Below are 21,676 nucleotides of genomic sequence, written 5' to 3' on the forward strand. Positions count from 1 at the left end.
TATATATATATATATATATATATATATATATATATATTTATATATTTATATTTATATATATATATTTATATTTATATATATATATTTATATTTATATATTTTATCTGTTTTCCTTTATTTGCAGTATATAACGAGAAGAAAGTTAAAAATATCAACCAGAAAGCAAATCGAAAGCAAAAATTTGGGAGCAAAAAATAACGCTAAGCACTCTTAAAAATTATTAATGATAGCTTGTTTCGAAATTCAAATTTTGTTTGTCAACCTAAGCCGAATTTCGAAGGAAAATGAAGAACGACGCTTAAAAGACAATTCAATGTTACATATATACCAAAGGAACATGTTGGCAGCATAGCCATATAAAATTTCGGTTATTTTAAGTGCATTTAATCGTTAATATCTGTTAATACATCAGTTGCGGAAACTTTAGACATTTAAATTTATAGAACAAGAGAAAGTGCGTACAATTTTGCTGCGAGGATAATAGTAGAACTACAACAATAGTTATAGCGTTATAGCTAAAATCAACACAATAGCAACATGTCTCCGCACTATCAACGTGATACACTAATCGGATTTATATTGTTAATTTATAGCTTAGTGGCATGTTCAACGGTATTGGCAGTGGGTAAGTAAGAAATACAAAATTAATTGTATTAGCTTCATATATACATATAAGTATATAAATACGTATTAATATTGGGGAATGGAATCCCAAATAATCACCGACTGATATACAGGGGAAAAAAAATCTCCTTAACTTGCAACGGGAGTAGACATGTATAAGTGAACGTTGAAACCGATGTTTTAAGAAGAAAGAGAGAAAGAAATTACGTCACAAGTTCTTTAAATTTTAGATTTATTTCGATAAAGACGTTTTCTTAACAGATGACTCTAAAATTTTCACCCTTCAGAAAGTATACTTAAATGTAAGGAAATTAATTTTGAACGAATACGCCTAATTCTCGGCAAGATTCTGAATAACTTTTTAAAAAAAACTATTAATTGCTACACACATTTATAATATTGTAGAATAAGGCGTAGAAGGCTACTATGAGTGAAAGTCCAACAGTTTTCTGAATATAGTCAACCAAACTACACATTTTCTCGCCTTTAATGGTAAAAAAAAAAGAAAAAAAATTCGAAATTGCAAATCAGGCCTCTTCCTCATTTTCATTAAGGTTATAGCCAAAAGTTGTTGACAACTATTTTTCATAGTCGTTTTTTCTCTTATGTTTGTTCGAAGATTTTATGCACACAAGTATTCTTATAGTAAATGCATATTGTTGAATTATTAGTGCAACTGTCACATGCATTCAATGCGTATAAGAGATTTTTGTGTTGTTGTGAATAAAAAATAAAACAAAAAAAAGAACAGCATTAAATTCATTACTCAATCCTTCAAAATGTAACTTATGGCGCCACCGGCTGACTACAATGCACAAAATACATATTCAGTTACAATGGCTCCACTTTTTCTTATATTCTTAGTTTATATGTGTATACATTTTTATTATATATATAGTTTTAACCAATCAAGAATAATGTCGAAATATTCAGGAAGAGAGTGCACATAAAAATAAAAAAAAAAGTCTTGAACGAGAATTATTTGCATAAAAAATTATAGCGAAAAAAAAGCTTTGCACATTTTTATGGCCCAGCATTTATGATGTAGACTGCATTCGTAGACGTAGCATGCTAACGCGAGTGGCCGAACGAAAAACAATTTAAATTTAACACAATTTATAGTTGAGTGACAATAAAGACTTTTAAAATGTTGGGGTAGCTAAACGTCGGACGCTGAGTACTTGACTAACACGACTGATGCGAGATTAGTAAAATGTTAAATAAAATTAAATAAATAAATAAATGTTAATTTTGTTGACTTTGCCGTTCAAACTAAATGGCGTCATTAGAATATTTCGCTATTTTTATAATGAATTAAAATACGTTTTCAGTTTGAAATGCTTTTTTCTTTCCGTGTGCGTTTCTTTAACTTGCGTTCACACATTCAGCCATCATTCATCAGGCTCTCAATGCTGACCACTACCTAGAAAAGATTAGTCATCTCAAAATTTTATGTACACTTAAAAAAAAAAGAAAAGAAATAATAGATATTCTAAGAGTTTGTTTGTGCACACATTCACTCATATAGTAATTTATAATAATCACTTTGCTCATGGGAGCAATTTTTCTGGATTTATTTTATTAATTTTTATCGTATGATCTTCTTTTTTCTTTTCCCTTTTTTCCGTTCCTAAAACGTTAAAGGGCTTTCATAAAATGTTTCTCTTCTTCCGTTCATCCGGTGCTCATTAGCATTTGCCTTTTTCTGTTGCTCTTTTCTTATCTATTTCGCTTATTCGCCTTGCTGATCTTTCTTTCTTTTTTTCTCTTCTTATTTTCTTTTTACAAATCCATATCCTTTTATAATATTGTTATATTTTTTGTTCATTTACTTGTTATTGTCTTAATTTAAATTGTTTGACAACATCTCGGTTATTCCGGTTGCAAAACTCTGCTCTCCACATTTTTTTCTCCTGCCTATGTTTTTCCACCAACGACCGAAAAAAACTGGCATGCTATGAACGATGATGTAATTGCAATGTTCTGACATATTTGGGGATAGAAGAGTCCTGATCAGGGTCGTGATCCTTATTCGATTTAATCATGGCCGCCTACTTATTCTACATCCGTAAGAACTTCTCTTCAATCATATAGAATAAGACCCTCAGTTAATATTTAAAAATGTGCATAACTCGCGCACTAAATCGTGATAAACAATAGTCAACAGATTTGATGTAGTCTGCAGTACATATTATATATATATATATATATATATAATTTTAATTCCATATTATATTTACTAACGAGTCACGTAAGTGTTTGTTGTAAAAAGTCGTCTCTATCGATTGGCCTCCCTGTCTGAAATTTACGAGATATTTTAAAGACGGGAATCTAAAAACTGTCCTAACCTGCATAAAAACTTTTGGCTCGTTCTTTTTTCTTCTGTAAGGAAACCTTAAACATATCCATCTTTTTCATATGCTCTGCCACTTTTCATTTAAATAGAAACACACACTTAGACGTAACAATAGCCACATGTATATCTGTCTTTCTAGTTGTGTTTCTTCTTTTCACTTTTTTCATTTTTGTATATTTTGTGGTCAGTTTTTCTTTATGCTTGTCATTCCTTTTCTTTTTTTCTTTTTTTTTTGTCCTTTTATTACCATGGTATATATATAAAGTGACCACCGAACAGAAAGGCAAGGGAAAAAAGTGAAATAAACAGTGAGGATATGGACATGTGGTTTTATATACTTGTATAACCAGATTCTTAAGCAAATATGCATAGATATGTGCACATATATAAAAACATGTTTACCTATCTATTTACATACATATATACATTTATAATATATATGTATGAAAGTGTTGTCATTATGAATTGTGTATACATGACTGCCTGTGTCTAGTGTAAACACAAATGCAATCTTAATCGAATACCATAAAAAATTTGAGTTTTATTTTAAATAGAAAACATTTTTTTTTTTGTATTTGTTCATTTTGTTTGAAGAGTGGAATTTGTATATCCTTGCATTTTGGGGGGCGAGGGTGGATGTGCTAGCATACGTAAATTACGAATCTTTTTGTAACACTCATCTACATGTAGGCGTCAGACAACCAGGTCTGAAAGGTTCATCAACAATATTAGGGGAACCTATATTTCCGGTCCGATACAGTCATTCACAGTCTTTCTGACAGTCTATCGGTTTGCCTGCGATGAACTTTCTTCACAAAATAGCTGAAAAGGGATGCATTCGCGCATAGGCAAACCTACAATAGTTAGAAGCTTCTAAGACTACATCACAAAGAAAAACTTTAAGTCTAATTTACAACCAATAGCACGATTATATTAGATATCGTTCTGAAATTAAAAAAAAAGGTTAATTGAAGGGATCGCTTTATTGACACTTCTTCAGATAGAAGAAAAAGTGAACGATCTTCATATATATCGTTTAGCTTATACAAGCCTAGTAGATAAGAAGGACACGCCTTGTGGCAAATAAGAGTCTCTTTGTTTTTCTTTAACAGTAAGGTACACGAAAATGTTATATGCGAAATTGTTTAAAAATTATATCAAAATTCTCTTTTAGGTTTTAAAAAAATGCTAAAGCATTTCTGCAAAATAATTTTATTCTGTTTTTATTGTTTTAATTGGAGTTGTATTTGAAAATTTTATAATAAATTATGAAATATATCATAAAAACAGTTCAGTGTAATAAATATTTCACTAAATTATGCAAATACGTACACAAACATTACCATAAATGGATCAACAATTTATAAGCACAATGTAATTAAATAAATAGGTACGTGATAGCATGGTCACACACACATAATTAAAAACAATAAAAATCGATGTATTAAATAGTTAGTTAAAAAGCGCAGATAAATGCATTTATGTACAAATATGATTAATATACTTGAAATAGGGATTCTCAACACACTCGAAACGTTAATAGAAAACGTCTTGAGCGCTCACTTTGAATATTTGACGATACGCAATTGCTGGTTAGCATTTTCACACAGCATAGATACTCCTACATACAATTGCTAGTATTATTAGCTACTAGCCACTTGGTAGTCACCTTTAAGTTGTTAGTTTAGAGGTAAATCCATCCCGCATTTGCTCTCCGCTCTCAATGATTTTCTATTCGTTGCGTACAGTTACTACAAATATGGGGAAATTTATATAATTCATTTCTCATTTACCAACATTATACCTTTCCAGTTTTTTTGAGTAAATTTGCAGGGAGAACTTTTACCATAGGTCATTAGTCGTGCAGAAAACCACATAACGGTTTATCTAAAAGTTATTGAAACGCGCTTACGTTAAAAAAACTCCTTCCGTTCTATACTAAGGATTTCCATTGGACCCGCTTTTCTCTTTGATAACACTCTTTCTGGTCGATCACATTTCAGCATTCATTGACAATCGATTAAAATTTCTTTTCACTATTATCATCGCCATTTTCCCCGTTTTACTCTTATGGATTTTAGAATTTTGTTGTAGCAGTAACGTGCGGACGAAACCGAGATTTTTCGGTAATCGCTACGATCGCTACTACTATTAATATTTATTTTTGTGAATATAATCTATCGCGTTGATAACTAAAGTACCAACGATTTTAGGGTAAGTCTGCCTAAAAAACGTTTTCAGATTAATTCAGGGTTTTATATCTTCGCCAATTGTGTTTATATGCCTTATATCTATTTAGGATCAGTCGTTAAAAATATATTATACTTCGGCCACCAGCATTGTTTCCATAAACGCACAATTTCCCACTTTTTTTTCTCCCAACATTTCGTTTATTGAATAATTTGTTGTAACGTGTACAGGTAGCAACGCATATCGGTTGAATCTATCGATTATTCAGTTTCTGATTGCAGAATGTTCGAATTATTCCCAATTCGCGTAATGATCGCTTGCTTTGTGATAACGTCTGCGGCTGTGTAAACATAGGTGTCGGCTTAATTTGTTGTGGTGGCGTTCATATATAACATAATGTTGGGAAGTGTCGCTGGCCTCCTCATCGTTTTAACAGCTACCTTTTTAATGCACTCCGCTAGCCATCGAAGACTAAGGCTAATTGCTAATCAAAGCGACATGAGCTGCTATTATATTTTAGTGCTTGATTTTTCACGTCTTTCTTCTTCGTCCGTAGTTATAATTCTGATTTAGATTTTTAGTTTTTCAATGATCTCTTTTAGGCTGTCCATAGTGAGGATCTATATGACCCTTGCAATTTTATTTTGTTTTTGTTTGACGAGATGAACCCATTCATTTTGGTAGTTATAACTGTAGCAGATCATCGTACATGAAATTTCATATGAACGGAACTGTAAAAAACTCTCGAACACATCCGCTGGAATTTCATGCTCTTTTATCTATATCGTTTGTATCCTATTGAAGTACTCTTTTGCAGCTATTTATCTGTTCTATCGTTAACATGAAACGAGAAGCCATTAAGGTCGTTTTTCCAGTCGGTATATCTCGAATATAGTTGAGCATCCTTTCGCACTTCTGCCGTTTTATGCGGCTGTGATTATTTGTTGCAAAATATCTTACTTGTAGGAAGCATTTGTACGAGGCTTAAAATGACTCTAGAGAATACATTCCAAACCCCCAGCCCTGCATATAATCCATTTAGCGTTAATTTCTTCAGTAATTCACTTGCGATGTCTAGTATACAAAATGCAAATAGTTCTGACAACATGTTGCCGATAACTTGAATTATTTCGCTGGATATTTCATTCGACTAAATGTCCTTCTTATTTTTTAACGTTCCACATCATTTTTGCATTCTTTTCTGTTATAAATAAATCAGTATTTCAGGCCCTTGTCATATCCTATGCTGTTATATATAGATTTTATCTTGAGGAAAACAATTTCCTTGTCTTTGAGCGTTCCCAAGCTCTTCTGCCGCATTTATTGGCTTTCTATCATGCTAAACTTTCCATTACGTCTTCTAATTATTCCTTAATATACCATATTGGAATTTAAATCTGCTCCTCCACACAAATCCTTATAATACAAATCATTCTGCTTAGCCTTTTATTGCATCGTCGTAAGCTTGCCTACATATTTCATACATTGTAAGTATATTGTTCATGTTTGCCTGTTTTGCGCTTATCAAAGAACGTATATTGGCGATCGCTCAGCCTTTCACATTCTGAAGCAGAATGCGCATGATAGTGCTAGAGTTAATGTTGTCATCACATATTCCTATTCGAAATGTAGGCTAAGCTGAGGAATGCAGGCATTGTGTGGACATCAATATTTCTTCTATCACGCTTCATCTAGCTGAGAACGTACTATTAAAGTTGTCCTCAATAGCAACTAGAATTAAGTATACTCTGGTTTTGCCGTTTCGGTCACCGATGAAACGTCGAATCTTTTTTTACGTCTTATGAACTTATGTCCATTCATTCCATGTCTTCTGCAAGAAATATTGCGATTTTTGCCATTTTTTTTGGTCCTTTTTTTAATACGATTATGCATTGAAGCGATATCCGTTATTCGTGCTACACGGCGAGCGACAGAAGTGAAGAAAGACAAAGAGATATAGAAATACTATGATATTCTTATCCGTTGGAAGGCATCAAAAATCATTCTTTTAAATTTTTTTTTCGGGTATGCGGGATTTAAACCATCCTAACTTTATTTTATTTGCTCTTGTACCTTTGCTTACCAATCAAACTTTACTTTCTCTTTTGCTCATAATTATGCAGGCACCGAGAATATGGTTTACCTTATTTTGAGATTTATCAACTTTTCTGTCTACCTGCGTATATAGGTAATGTTGATGCTATCTTTTTCAGATCTTTCTGCAGTTCTAATTTGCCTGAAAATTTTCACACAACTGCTAGCAGTCAATTTGTTTTTTAACTCTTTTTCTTTAACTCTTGTTCTGTCTAGGATATTTTTTTTTAATCCCTACCTCAGACAACCTTACATAAATTGTTGTATTATAAGATAGGAGTTATTGATATACACTCCGGTCTAGCTAAGTCGACTTAGAAAACTAAAGGAAAAAAAAAAGAAACCAAAGACGAATTGAAAAAGATATATCCATCTGCGTTCTTCCGGGTTATATCGACATTTAATCCAGCGAGACCATTTCGAATTTCATCTACGATACACAATAGGTTATCAAATGTATATAAAGTGTAAGTACATATGTGTAATTATCTTAGTTAAACTTATCGCAACGAACATAATATAATTTCTCCGCTATTATGGACTGATGAATGACTATTCACTCAATTCAGATTACCGTTGTCTTTAATTACAATATCATTGCAATCCTGTTGGATAGCCTTAAAAACACTACTTGCAGATAATGAAATGCACAATAAAGAACTACGATGATGTGAAATGATATTCGATGCGTTCATGTCCGGACCTTGCAATGAATGCTTAACAAAATTCAACACTTGCGGCAAAATTCTATCCAGCAATTACTATGTTAAACTAAGCAGGCGATACATTTAGTATAGATACTATGAAACCATCAGGTTCTTTAGTTATGGCACTCAACAGTACTTTGACAGTCTTTTTAACATAATTGTTACTATTTTTCACTCTAATTTCGCTACTGTGGTAGACCAAGCTTGTTGGCAATAAAACCGAAGTCTTGTAATTAACATTCAGTTCTTTGAATTTATGTTTGCTATTTAAATTTGTTGTTGTTTTTCGCACTCAGAAATATATTTCTTTTAACATATATTTCATTTATAAATATCGAGCTAGTAAACTTTTATAAAGCTTTGTCTTTGTTGCAGCCAAATGATTCTTACCTTTACATATATACTGGTTGTCTAATCACATATATATTTAATACGTAAGTGTTTTATTGAATTTTTTTTCTTTATTTAATTTCACAGACAATTGAATTTTTATGAAAGTCTTCAAGGGCAGTGCGTAAACTACTCTCTTTACTTTGAAGTCCAAGTCAAAAACGTGAAAGTTGCAAAGCATTCATTTATCTTTGAACTCAGTTAATGAATATTTTTTTGTTTTAATGTTTGCTAAAAAATAGACTTTTCAACATGCACGTTCCCACGCTTAGCGACCACAGTATTTAATATTCGCTAACCGACTAATAACAGACAAGCAACCAAGTAAAAGTGGATTTCCAACTTCTTATTGTTATCAGGTCCGCAAGTACGATGTGACGATTTGAGTAACAGTCTAAAGTTATATTCTTTGCAATAGCTTCCACGTCTGGCAATAATAACCAGTCGAGACCAAAACATGACGCAACGAAAATACATTTTTTCTAATAATGAACAATATAAAAGTAGGCCGATTACTTCGGTTAATAAGTGGATTGATTTTGAACAACCCAAGCGCAAAAATTCATGCTTGTCTCAAGACTGAATTGCTGCATCATGATGTCCATATTCTGTGTTAGCCGGGACCCTAAGGATGTGATGTATTCTTAGCTGAAACGGTTAACAACGAACACTACTGACAACAATTAATCGGTTTGAACGGTTTCCTGTTCAAAAAACGATTAGAATATTGAAAAAGACAAAACAAAAATATTTTTCTAGTTGACATTCATCCATCCATTCATTCATCAATCCATCCATTCATCCATCAATCCATACGGCAATACTGAGTTACGACACGTTGAAAACACTCAATTGCTACTTGTCAGCCCAAGCGGCTTACTCTCCAAACTCATCTCCTTGTGATTACCACTTCTATGCCTCGATGGGTTACGCATTTGCTAAGCAGCGCTTTGATGCACACGAACATGTGAAAAAAAAAAGATTCACTGAATAGTTCGCGATCCAGAAATTGCTGCAAAGATGGCCAGATGGAGCATATTTTGAATGGACTGCGACTTATCGCTCTTATGAAATTAATGTGTTTCTTTCGAAAAACGAAAAGCAGAAATTATCGTACATTCGTTTTTAGACTTGGTATATGCTAAACTTTATTGATGATAATTATCATTATAATTATTAATTATGACATAATTATCAATTTATTCCTTTCTAGTAAGCTTAAGTCACTGTACCGTTCGTACTGTATCTTTTATTGAGCTTTTCTTGTAAATTTAAAGTTTTTTGAAAAGCCACTCGACATGAAAACAACATTATTTTATATGGGCTTTAGAATTATGGTCATTGTTTAGCTACTTTATAGTCATTTCATACCTTTTCGCCCCAAGTAAAACTAAAACTAATTAAGACTTTAAATATTGACTGATTGTAATTATTATAAGTTCATATTTATGGAATGGAATAATGAATGTCAGTATTATAGTGCGCAGTATACTACAATAGAGTTTAATAAAGTATAATACAATATAACTACGATTACACGCGTGCCTACAAAACCCAAAGGTGATAAACCGGCTTCGCGTCAAGCCCATTAGAACGTACTCATTCGTATAGATCACATTATCATATAAAATGCTTTCATTTAATATGTACTAATTTTAAGATTTGTTCTCAATTACTTTGCTTTCTTTTTAAAACGCTTGCTATATACATAAGTGTAGGTTTTTGGTATTTATATTGTTACTAACTTCTTTTAAAAGTTATGCAATAAAGTAAATTTTTGAAAGTAAAATTGTAATGGAGCTAAGTTGACCGTATGATTTGGTAAAGACGTCATGAAATGTGGAAACATATAACTGTTAATGTGACACTGTATAGTGACTTTTGAGTAGTGGATACATAAACAATATTTAGGTAATTCAGCAATAATGAAATTTAATAGAATCTTAATAAAATTAAAAAAAAAAAAAAAAACAACCAAGAATAATTTTCATATGTACAACGCAGGTTTTAGTGATAAGGTTTTCCGTACTGTACGAAGAGTATATATATAAAGATTTTCAATGATTAGTTAAGACGGCTTTGATGATGAATTAGAGAGTTTACGCGTAACGTATATCTCCAAAGTTGTCTGGCTGGAGAAAAGAGTTTCTACTTGTAAAATATGAAAAGATGCTCTCTTCATTAGACACCTGTTTACGTTACAACATAGCATATCTTAATATTAAAAGTACATTATGTTAGGCATCTAAATGCCTCAAACGGGAAAGTTCAATTTAAATGTTGTCTTAATAACGATGCAATAAAGGGTATACGCTTTAAAAGCATCCTACATTAATAATATTATTGTCATGGATTTAATCTTTCAATATTTCACAAAATTTGCTTGCCTGTAATTTGCTTACAGATTTCCATGTTAACTCCTGGCACGTCAGACATCATAAGTAAACAACTTGAATCAATTTTAAGCAATTTCCTCATCTAATATTGTTTTCATAAGTTTTTCCCTGAGGAAAATTTTGCTAAGGTTATAAATTTCTTAAACTCTTATTTTCTCTTTTTCTATACAAAGAAAAAAAAACAAATATATATATATATATATATATATATATATATATACATATATATATACATATGCAAAATTATGTGCAAAATATTCAATCTTCATTTGTTAGTTTTTCTTTTTAGTTTTTCCGTGTGTTTTTCTCTCCATTATTATTATTATTTTTCTTTTTTCATTATACAGTTTATTTTACCCTAACATAACTTTTAGTTACACATGCATGTAAAAAATTTTTGCACCGAACGCAAAATAAAACAAAGCCCTGGTAATCTTCTTGAAAGACCAACGTTAGTTAAACCAAACAACATATGTTAATATGCAGGTCTGCACATAAATATGTATATGTATATATATATATATATATATATATATATATGGCTACATGCGCGTGTGTTTGTGTATGTGTGTTTGTGCTTACGTCTGTGCAGCCATATTTTTCTCGTTCAATATTCACATGCAACCAAGCATAAGAATTTGATTTTTTCCACAATACGCTCGTTTTTTTTTTTTTCTGAGTAGAACAAAGTTTAGCTATTTTTACCGGTTTTTTTTTTTTTTTTTACTTTATATTCTCACCCCCTCCTCGTGCCAAATCCAAAGGCTTATGAGGCAACGTGAGTTTAACAAGTCTTGCAAAAATGCTCTAAAAAAAAAGAGTATGGAAAACTCTTCACTAGATAAAAACGCAGAAGAAGACAAGGTGAAAAAAGAATGAAGTTTATACAACAAATTCCATGAAAGCATTTCCCATGGCTGTTATTTTATAACATTGTTAACATATCCGTATGGTAAAGTAGAAAATAGTTTCAATACGTATGGATGATTCCACGCGAAACGGAGCAGATTTCCTTTACTCTAATTAATCAAATTGACTACGACTCTGTCTATAAATAAATCGGCATTACGCGGATTCATAATCGTTTGATGGAAAGGCGAAAAGGCAGATATTTATTTCACAGCAATATCCGACGATTAATTTTCACCAATCATCGCCGGATAAAATGCTGATTTACCTTTTTTTATTTACGGTACTTGGCCAGAATTGAGTAGCGATTCGTAAACACTAATTTCTAGTTTATTTCGAAGGGCATAAAGCGATGATGATAAAGCTAATGGATAATTGAAAAAATCGTTTTATTTTATAGTGTTCCTCGGTAGATTAAAATGTTTCTACATCTATTTAATAGTTTTCCTTTATGTAATAAAACATCGAGAGAACTCCACATGATACCTTCACTTGGCCGATACGAAAATAAAAAAATATCCCGGGGCGTTCTTTTAATTGTTATATGATTCTTTTTATCTCTCAAGTCTTTTTTCGCGAATTTTCGTTTTACATTCATTTAGCATTTTTCTCCTCTGTCTCTCTACCTCTCTATTCTGTTATTCTCATATCGAATAGAAGATAAGCTGTTGTTCGCTTTCGGAGAACTGATAATATTTCGTCTCAATCACTTCAGCTGCTTCGGAGTCATTCTAATCCCCTTTTCGCTTTGTTGTTGTTTACATACGTAAGAAAAGAAAACGGGTGGATATTTGCTCTACATAAGATTTATGTAGGAATTATTAAGCCCCAATACATATTTATTAGTACGATTAGACCAATCATTTCGCCTATCTGTTTTAAGTTAGTTGCCAATGGTTATCATAATTTAGTCCTAAAATTTAGTTCTTTACTGTAAATAAATCATAATACTTGGCACCTCAAAAGTTTGCTTCGCCTTCCTAGCCAAGAGTATCGGCCGTGTCTCTATATATAATATTGATCGGTATTTAAAATCGTCTATATTTTTAATTCTGCGAAATTTGATTGAAAGTGAACTCTTGGGAGCTAAATATATTCCTCATACCTATCGTTTAAAGTGCCATTAATGCACTTCATGTTTCCTTTATAATATAATTACTTTGATACTATGTTCTTAAGCGAACTCACCGACTAAAGATATTTCGTTAATCCCTTAATATATTAATTATGACCCTATATCAAACAAATGTGAGTTAAAAAGGCTCAAAAGTATACCAACAGTAAAGAAAAGATTATGAAATTGTCGATAATCTTAATTCGTTTTTAAGCAAACACCCATACCTTTAACTTACATTTGGAAGCAATTTAGAATAGTACAAGACCCTTTGCGAATATTAAACAAAATAAAACTGCTGCAGCAACAACAGCCAAGGCATTAAAAACGACCATAAAAAAGTTCTGAGATTTCCGGTAACTTTGCAATAGAGAGAAAGTTTGGTTTTGAACTAACACCAGCTGTCTCGCAACAGGATATATATTGAACTGAAAAATGGCAAAACGGACAAAAACAAAAAATGTGTGGAGGAAAAACATCAAAAGATAATAAAATAAATCATGCATACACAGCTTTGTTAATTAACCAAAGGTAAAATGTACAGATGGATTTGTTATCAGTTAAAAACAAATTTAAAAAAAATATTTATACATATATATATATATATATATATATGTTATATATGCATGCACCGCTGTGTACCTACATGTATTGCCGTGAATGAAATCAGTCATATCATTATTCAACGAAACGCCAAACTTACTATTCAGAGCTGACCATACGTATTATTTCCATTGGTATAAATTACGGAATTTTTATTTTAGTATTTTAATAAATTTCGGTGAAGAAAAATTCTATTCTTGAAAGGTGTTCGTGAATTTTCGCATCAAAACATTAGAAACGAATGTCTCTGAGAAATGCAACCATTAATCTCGTCAAAATTGTGCAGAGTAGTCGAAATGAATGACAAGTGCTTATGCAGCGATCTCAACGGAAAATATTTGAATTACGCAATAGTTCTTTGTAGCAGCACTATTTGTGTCATTTGTGCTTTTATGCAGAAGGCTACAAGCCTACATAGCAAGTAAAGTAGGAGCCTGTTGCGCAAAAGAAGAAAGGACATCGTAATACTTATCGATTTTTTAATAGTGTGAATAGGATGATTTATTGGACAACCGGCTAATTGTCGATGAAAACTAAGCCTACTACGAAGTAGTGTAGATTGGTAATTAGACTTTTTGATGAAAGCGCGAGTGTACAAAATTGACATTCAAAATGCTGACCTGACTTAAACATGCGATATTGACTAGTCGAAGGCACAACTAACAAGGCAAATTTAAGCAAGAGAATCTAGTGTAAGTTTCTTATCAACAAAATCCCATAAAATAAAATCGTTCGATGTCTGCACTCTAATAATGCAAGCTGTACAAATGCTGCAAAGGCTTAAGAGAGAAGATGAGAGTAGCGTTAGATTTTTCTGTCGCCTCCTAAGTTAACTGAATTGATAAGTTAATGGGATCATTATTGATTGAAAAAGAATGTCGCTATTTTTAATGAAAAAGAAAAGCGGTTTAATTTAAATACTAGTCAGTTGCAAAAAGGAAATTAATACTATCAAAATAATAAATATCCCCTGCGTTTCATTGTAGGATTGTAGATTAAATGTTTTTTCTATTTTAAATTGAAATTTGCAACGGCTAAGCCGCTTTCAGCCGAGTAATAATAATAAAAATGATTATTCAAATTCGTAGTCCAAGCGTCGATCTTCACAATTGTCGATAAACTTTGGTAACGACAGCGTGCAATGATCGGATTATCTATGGTATTTATTTTATGTAATAAAGCTTCATATCCACAAGGAGATGCAACCTGTACACAAGCCAATCTTTTTGTGGACGAGGCACTGGACGAAACGCACACTGCATTTTTATGACGCTGTATAAACATTTCTTCAAAATTTCGATATAGGTATAATTTTTGTAATACATATTGAGTTTTTTTTTTTTTACTATTTTTAGTCGTCTAACTATTGCGTCTAACTATAGTACTCTGTGGAAATAAACGCTAGGCTATAGCTTTTTATCGGAGTTCTTAAAATTTCTAAAAATGTCTTTAATATGAAGAAAACAAATGGCTAGTAGAACGGGAGAGCAATGACAAATAATTGTGAAATTGTGCGGGAAAAGAAACAATTGTGCAAGATGAATAACGTGACACAGGGATTGAGCCGGTCAATTGAAAGCAATGTAAAACCGCGTTTCAATCAAGAAGTCTTCATGTGACAAACGAAATGTAAAAAATAGTTCATCTTTATCTTTCGCTGGGCGATTTACCAATATACAAGAACTCTCACCATTAATGCTGACGATGTTAGTCGATTTCACAGTTACATAAAGGTGATAAAATACTTAATAAGTATGTAAACACGTAATCGAATAAATTCACAAGATATGTTTCCATGCGAAGAATTATTATCATGCATACATTATAATGTAGACGATAACTTGAAATTGTGTATATAAACAGTAATAGCAACAAAACAATAATAATTATGATGTTGAAATAAACTTAGTCTAAAAAATTTGAAATTTTTTTCCATTGACACGCAAGCTTAAAAGTTAATAAGATGAAAAGAGAAAGTGAATAATGTAGAGAGGGGGACGGAGAGAGAAAGAGAAAGAGAGAAAGAGAAAGCGATAAGAAAAAAGGGAAATGGTGAAATGGAAGAAAATCAGGTAGAAAGAAAAGTAGAAAGAAGCAAAGAGAGATAAAATGAAGAATGATATCAAAAAAGAGAAAGATATGATAAAGGAGCAAAAGAGGAAAACGAATTCAAAAGAAAAGAACGAAAATGAGAACGAGAACAATAAGGAGAGGATGAAGATGAAGGTGGGATGTAAAAAATTAAGAAATATGTTTCGTTTCAAAGTTAAATTCCTCAAATCTATTAAGAGCAAAATTTTGTAGAGTGTACGATGAGTGTTAGTTAGAATTCTAGTATCTAAAGCCCAAGATGTTTAATTACATTAAGACCGATTTTTTTCCCTAGTTTATTTATATTATTTATTTGAGTGAGTTTTCTTAGAAAGCACTTTTGCTTTGAAGTTAATTAAATTGGAAACTATAAATATATAAAAACTTCATCAAGTTGTCCAAAGTCTTTTTGGGCTTCTTTTTTCTTTGTTTCTCTTTGCTTCTCACTTTCTTTCTCTTTTTCTCCGACATAAATCATTCTAATTAATTTAAATGATTTTCTATGCAATAGCACAGCATTATATTCACATATAAACAGCATACTAACCATTTTATTTGCATATTCTTATGCAAGTTTATTTAGGTGTTCAAATAACTAAAAACACATACATATGGACATACAAAATACGCACGCACTTATATTTATACCTATACCATCACAGAGTACAATTTAAATTGGCATTTTCAAACTAAGCAAACAGACATTGATATGCCATATTTGCTGCATTCCATGCACCTGAGGCTTAAAATGAAATTGCATTTCAGCTTTATACTCTCTTTCCTATTCGTATAGGAGTGTAGACGTTTATGGTACGCAATGTTATTGCATGTGTATGCCTCCATATATAATAAATTGTAACGCAACGCGTTTTGGCCTTGCAATAATTTAAATTTTAATGTATATATATATACATATATTTAATTTAAATTTTAAAAATGTAAATTTCAAATAAAAATATTAGAGATAAAAAATTAAAAATGAACATTAAAAAATAATTTCATATCTTCCAACAGCAAAATTATGCTCATCTGACACGACCATTTACAAGAAACCAATGCGCAGTGTATACATGCATAAAATGACAGTATTTAATCATTGTCTCACACGAAAACGCAAATGCATACAAGCGCACACACGCAAATATATATATGTTTATGTATATGTATGTTTGTATGTATGTATATATATATATATATATATGTTCATGAATATGTATTTATGTATGTACATGCTTATGTATATCAAAGTAACATCCAAACGCAAAGAGAAAACAGATTCTTGCGCATAAAATATTATCAAGTTAAACAACATTAGAGCAAATATTAGTAGAACTCTTCAACAGGATACTTCAACTGCAACCAAATATAACTAAATTTCGTATCTGAATATTCACATATACACGTGTATTTATAGATTTGAGTATGCATTTGTATTTGTATATAAGCGAGTAAATGTATGTGTAAAAGGATTTGTGTGCACAACAGTATTGTGAAAATTTTATATAAATAGTGTCATTGTCAAGATGTTAGAATACGTTTATTCATTTTTTAACACACACGCATAGTAGTAACTACGCAAACAATTAGTGAATGAATATTGAATTGTAATTCAATAATAGCCAGGCAAAAATAAACGATAAAATAGAACAAAATATTAATACTTGCTTTTACAATTTTTAAATCTCACATCTCTTGCATTCAATGCTCGCAGTATTACAAAGAGTGGATTTTTGTTGTAAAAATGAAATCAGTTTTCAATTAATCATAAGCGACGATCAACCAATACATATAAAAAAGGTGATAGCGATTTTTCGCCAAATTTTTTTTCCCTTAAAATCTAAATGAATTTTATTGAACCAGACATGTTCGGTTTTGATCGATAACTTGTTGCAATTTATTTTACTAAAACCATTATGCCATGACTGCAGGGCTTTGTCGAACATGCGGGATAGACACTAAGTTTTTTTGCAAGCCAACTTTACACCATTAAAAGAGTTGGACAGACAGCAAAACAAATAGCGGTCGGTCGGAGTCAAAAAATTAAAGGCAAGCTCCGGGCTTGTGCAAGGTTAGCATTATGAGCTTTTTCCGTTCATGTGAAAGTTAACCGTATAGAGGTGAGCTACGTATAGATATACGCTAGAGATGTTTACCTCCAGAAGGGTATACCACACCGATATTGTTGTATAAGAAACTTGAGCATGATACCATAACTTCAGCCGATTATTAATATGACGGATTCGCTATCTAAGGTATTTTTGTTACGTACCAAGGGAAATTTCGTACAGGGTTTAGTGCGTAAGTATTATATTTTTTTATATACATACACAGGACGAGAGTTTAGCGATAACACATCACTCAATGAGGTCATAGGAGGAAACATGCTGCTCACCTTTTCCATATGAATTTTAGTTAGTACCAACCTTCAACCTTCAAACCTTCAAATATTTTAAAATTTTATGCTACTTATGCTTTCGTAAAACAATAAAAAAGATCTGACTCTCGTATGTAGCGTTACTTAAGACAAGTACAACATGTGAATCAATGACGGGATACCATGCATTTTTGATATATTTTGTTCGAAGACTGGTGCTAATTTAAAATTAGTCTACATTTGTATGTGCGTCCTACGATATTATTGAGTGAATCGTTATATTCATTTTTTCACACTGCTTGCATAACTCAAAAGGAAAAATCAAAAACTCTTTATAGTGAATATACATTCTAGGCACGTTTATCCGTCTGTCCGTCCATGTAAGTCTCTGTTTATCTCTCCCTCGATCGCAAAAATGAAGACAAAAGTTTTGGAACCTTTTGCAAGCAGGTTGGTAATGAGAAAAAATAAAAAAAATAAATAAATAGGGTTTATTAGTCACTGATCGTTCAGTGCAATGGATACAATGATAAAAATTTTGACGTAGTTTCTATGGATGAACCTCTTCATTCACTGCCTGTTCAAAAATGCAAACAGTTGTAGTGTCGAAATTTTATTTTTTCTTTATTTTTAACCTTTTTTCTTTTTTTTAAATAACGGTATAAAAAGTTCGATAAGGATCGAAAAAATATTCTTACTTGGTTATTATAGATACGGGAACAATTTAATCCAAGAGTAAACCCCAATACCTCTAGAGTGGTGACATAGTAGCCGTATTTCCCAAATCCCAAAATTTTTGAAAATAAAATCCTTCCACTATTTGAAAAGTGTGATGGTCACTTAGAGATGAGTTAAAAGAAAAATTTAAAGTACATTTTTCTAAACATTTTTCATCCATACGTCTATGCTGAACATTATAAATTCAAAAGAAGCTATGGACTGTTTTCTATATATGTATAATTTAAGTGTTGTTTTAAAGAAATATTCTGTTAAATATATGCGTATATGTATGTCTGCATGTATGCACATATTTTCATATATACCATTTTCTGCTCTTTTGAAAAGAAAAAATGTTTTTGTTATTTATATCTTGGAAACAAGAATTACTCTTAAATTCTTTTCGTTTGTTCTCCTCATTTCAAGGCATTAGCATAGATACATGCCATGTCTATATCGTACATTGACAAGTTGGCTAAAATTGTCATTTGTTAGCATATGCCATCATACGTGTACGTACATAAATACAATAATATGCATAGTCAATTGGTGGCATAGAAAGTAAGAAAACGGAAGTGTCGTTACATACTATAAGAAATCAGAGCAAATAAATAGAAGAAGAAACAATTGAAAAGCTCCTAAAAGAGTGAATGAAGGAGATCAACAAGTACCTTGAAAGTGAAAAGCACTTGATGAAAAATTTGAATAAGAAGAATAAATTTTTGAAGCACGGACGTTTACATAAACATAAGTAAATGCTCCAATTATCGACTTTCCGTTTCGCCTGAATTTAGTTTTAATTGCGAACTATTCAATTCCATATTAATGCAATTCTATATTTAGTACTTCAATAAACTATTGTTCATTTTAGTTTTGAGAACCGCGCGGTGTACATTCTTTTACTGTCTTACCAAAGAAAAACAGTTAAGCCCTTAACTTTTATTATTATTTTTATCGTGATTTTTTTCTTTTTACACTCATTGTTGTTGTTATTATTATTATTCAGATTTGAACCCACGAGCACTTAGTTATTAGTCGAGATCCTTTGCCTACTCGGCCACACAGGCGGGTAGACTTTCAATGCTTTTAATAAACTACAACGAATTTGAAATAAATACAAGATAGTACAAGAAAACAAATTTGAAGCAAGACATATACTTATGAGCATAAGTAGAATTAATAAAAAAATATACATATATATATATATATTCATAATTTTTTGAATTGGAATTTTAGTAAAAGCGCAAGTTTCCAATTGCTTGCTTTTTTAAATGTCGTGACTCGATAGATACTGCTCATCGCACTTTCATTCAAGCTATGTATCTCCCGGCCTATGAAGTGAAAGTGACTGCACTTAACACCTGCTGCCAGTAACTCATGCACAGCGAAAAGAGTTCAATCACCGGATCACTGAATAATTAACAGTAAATGGCTTTGTTGGCACAGCAATAGACGGATTATGTTATATATGGAGCGAATACATCCATAGCGTGTCACTATTTGATGTGGGCTTTGGTCCGCAAGAATAATTGCATAATTTTGCTTTTCATCAGCCGCTCTCCATGGCCCGGCTGAAAAATGTTGCTTTAAAAAACGCATACTTTCGACACCTAGCTAAGTACATTCAATTTTTAGTGCCGCCGATCGTTTGTTTTGATTAAAATTGGTGTGTAATCGTATCTAAAGTGACTGATCGGTCATGCACGTATACCTCGCTCTCTATCCTTTTCTCTCCCCACTCCCCGACTAACTTCATACATATATAGGCAACATCGCCTTGGTAATCAGTCAAAATGAATGAAAAAAGAAGAAAACATTATTATACTATGCTGGAAAAACTTAGCATCTTACCAACCATCTGGCCAAATTTCTCTCGGTATCATTTTCTAACGCCTCAGGTTTATGTGAAAACACTCCCAAAGAAAGAAGTATTGACGATTGAATTCGGAAACTCTATTAGTGAAATACCACTACTTGAAAATATAAATATATTTTGCAAGAGGAGAGAGAAGACATTACGCTTAGGTAGACAAAGCTGTGATGGCCCTTTAGAGGATACATTATTTTCTTCATACACAAATTCGAAATGTTTATCCAGAACCAATAAATATTTTATTAGCTTGGTAGAGAACACTCTGTGCGTTTTATTTCACGCACTTCTTGATCTCTCAGCATGCGTTATAAGCCAAGTTCATTTTGTGTAAGATTAGAAATCGTTGATCCAAAAAATTTCACATCTTCAAATTAACCGAAAAGAGATGTGCCAACTTTCAATTTTTTAGTTCCGTTGAACGCCATTTACATGTTAATTATAAAGAGTTCAGGCAATACGTTTAATACGTTCATAAATTGGTCTGTCGCCAGTGACAAACGAATCCCTTCCTAGATCGGTTTTCTTCTAAATATAAATTATAGTTAGATTCCAAATTAGAACGAATCACAAACAGAAATAATTTCTAAAAGAAAATTTCGTTTACAAAGAATTTAAAAGAGTTAATCATTATTACGGAAAAGTAAAAATAAATAAATTAAAACTTTTGCTTTAATTACTGAAAACTGCCTTAGTGTCGATACAGTTTATATCAATTGACCACGCAATGTAATTACACAATTAATTATTACAACAAGTACGTACAACACTTGCATAAATAGTAAATACATGCACGTGTGTGTATATATTTGAAATTCATTAGTTTCGATTTTAAACGACTGCTTTTATATTCTGCAACGATTTGAATGAATGCCTGTAAGATGGGCTGCTATAAAATGGCAATATTTTGCAACATACCAATTAAAATTTCTCACAAGCACACACACGAAGTAACGTGCTGTTTAATTGTTATATTGTACGACTCTCACTGGCTTTTTTTTTTTTCCATTTCATTTTTATAGTTTTCATCGCACGATTGGGGTTGTATTGATTTTCTCATTTCATTTGTGACATATAAACATTAATACGTGAACGGGGTGCTGGTACTGCATCTGCTATTCTGTAAAATATTTATTGTAAATTACAATCATATTCGTTTTATTATCGTCCCTTCATCCAAATATATTTATCTCTCTATATCTTTGTCAATCTATCTGGCTAATCGGAACTTCTACACAATC

The 21,676-nt window shown here is 31.7% G+C and overlaps 1 protein-coding gene across 13 annotated transcripts in view; it reads left to right on the plus strand.

The window, feature by feature from the left end:
- Window positions 1-151: 151 nt before the first annotated feature.
- LOC119637932 (hemicentin-1) overlaps window positions 152-21,676 on the plus strand; it is a 131,673-nt gene continuing 110,148 nt past the window's right edge. For all 13 annotated transcript variants that reach the window (XM_038034398.1, XM_038034399.1, XM_038034387.1 and 10 more), the window contains exon 1: window positions 152-625. In XM_038034398.1, the coding sequence (XP_037890326.1) occupies window positions 538-625 (88 nt within the window). In that variant the 5' untranslated portion in view covers window positions 152-537. The remainder of the gene's footprint in view (window positions 626-21,676) is intronic.

The sequence above is a fragment of the Glossina fuscipes genome, unplaced genomic scaffold, assembly GCF_014805625.2.
Source record: "Glossina fuscipes isolate IAEA_lab_2018 unplaced genomic scaffold, Yale_Gfus_2 61, whole genome shotgun sequence".
Lineage (NCBI taxonomy): Eukaryota > Metazoa > Arthropoda > Insecta > Diptera > Glossinidae > Glossina > Glossina fuscipes.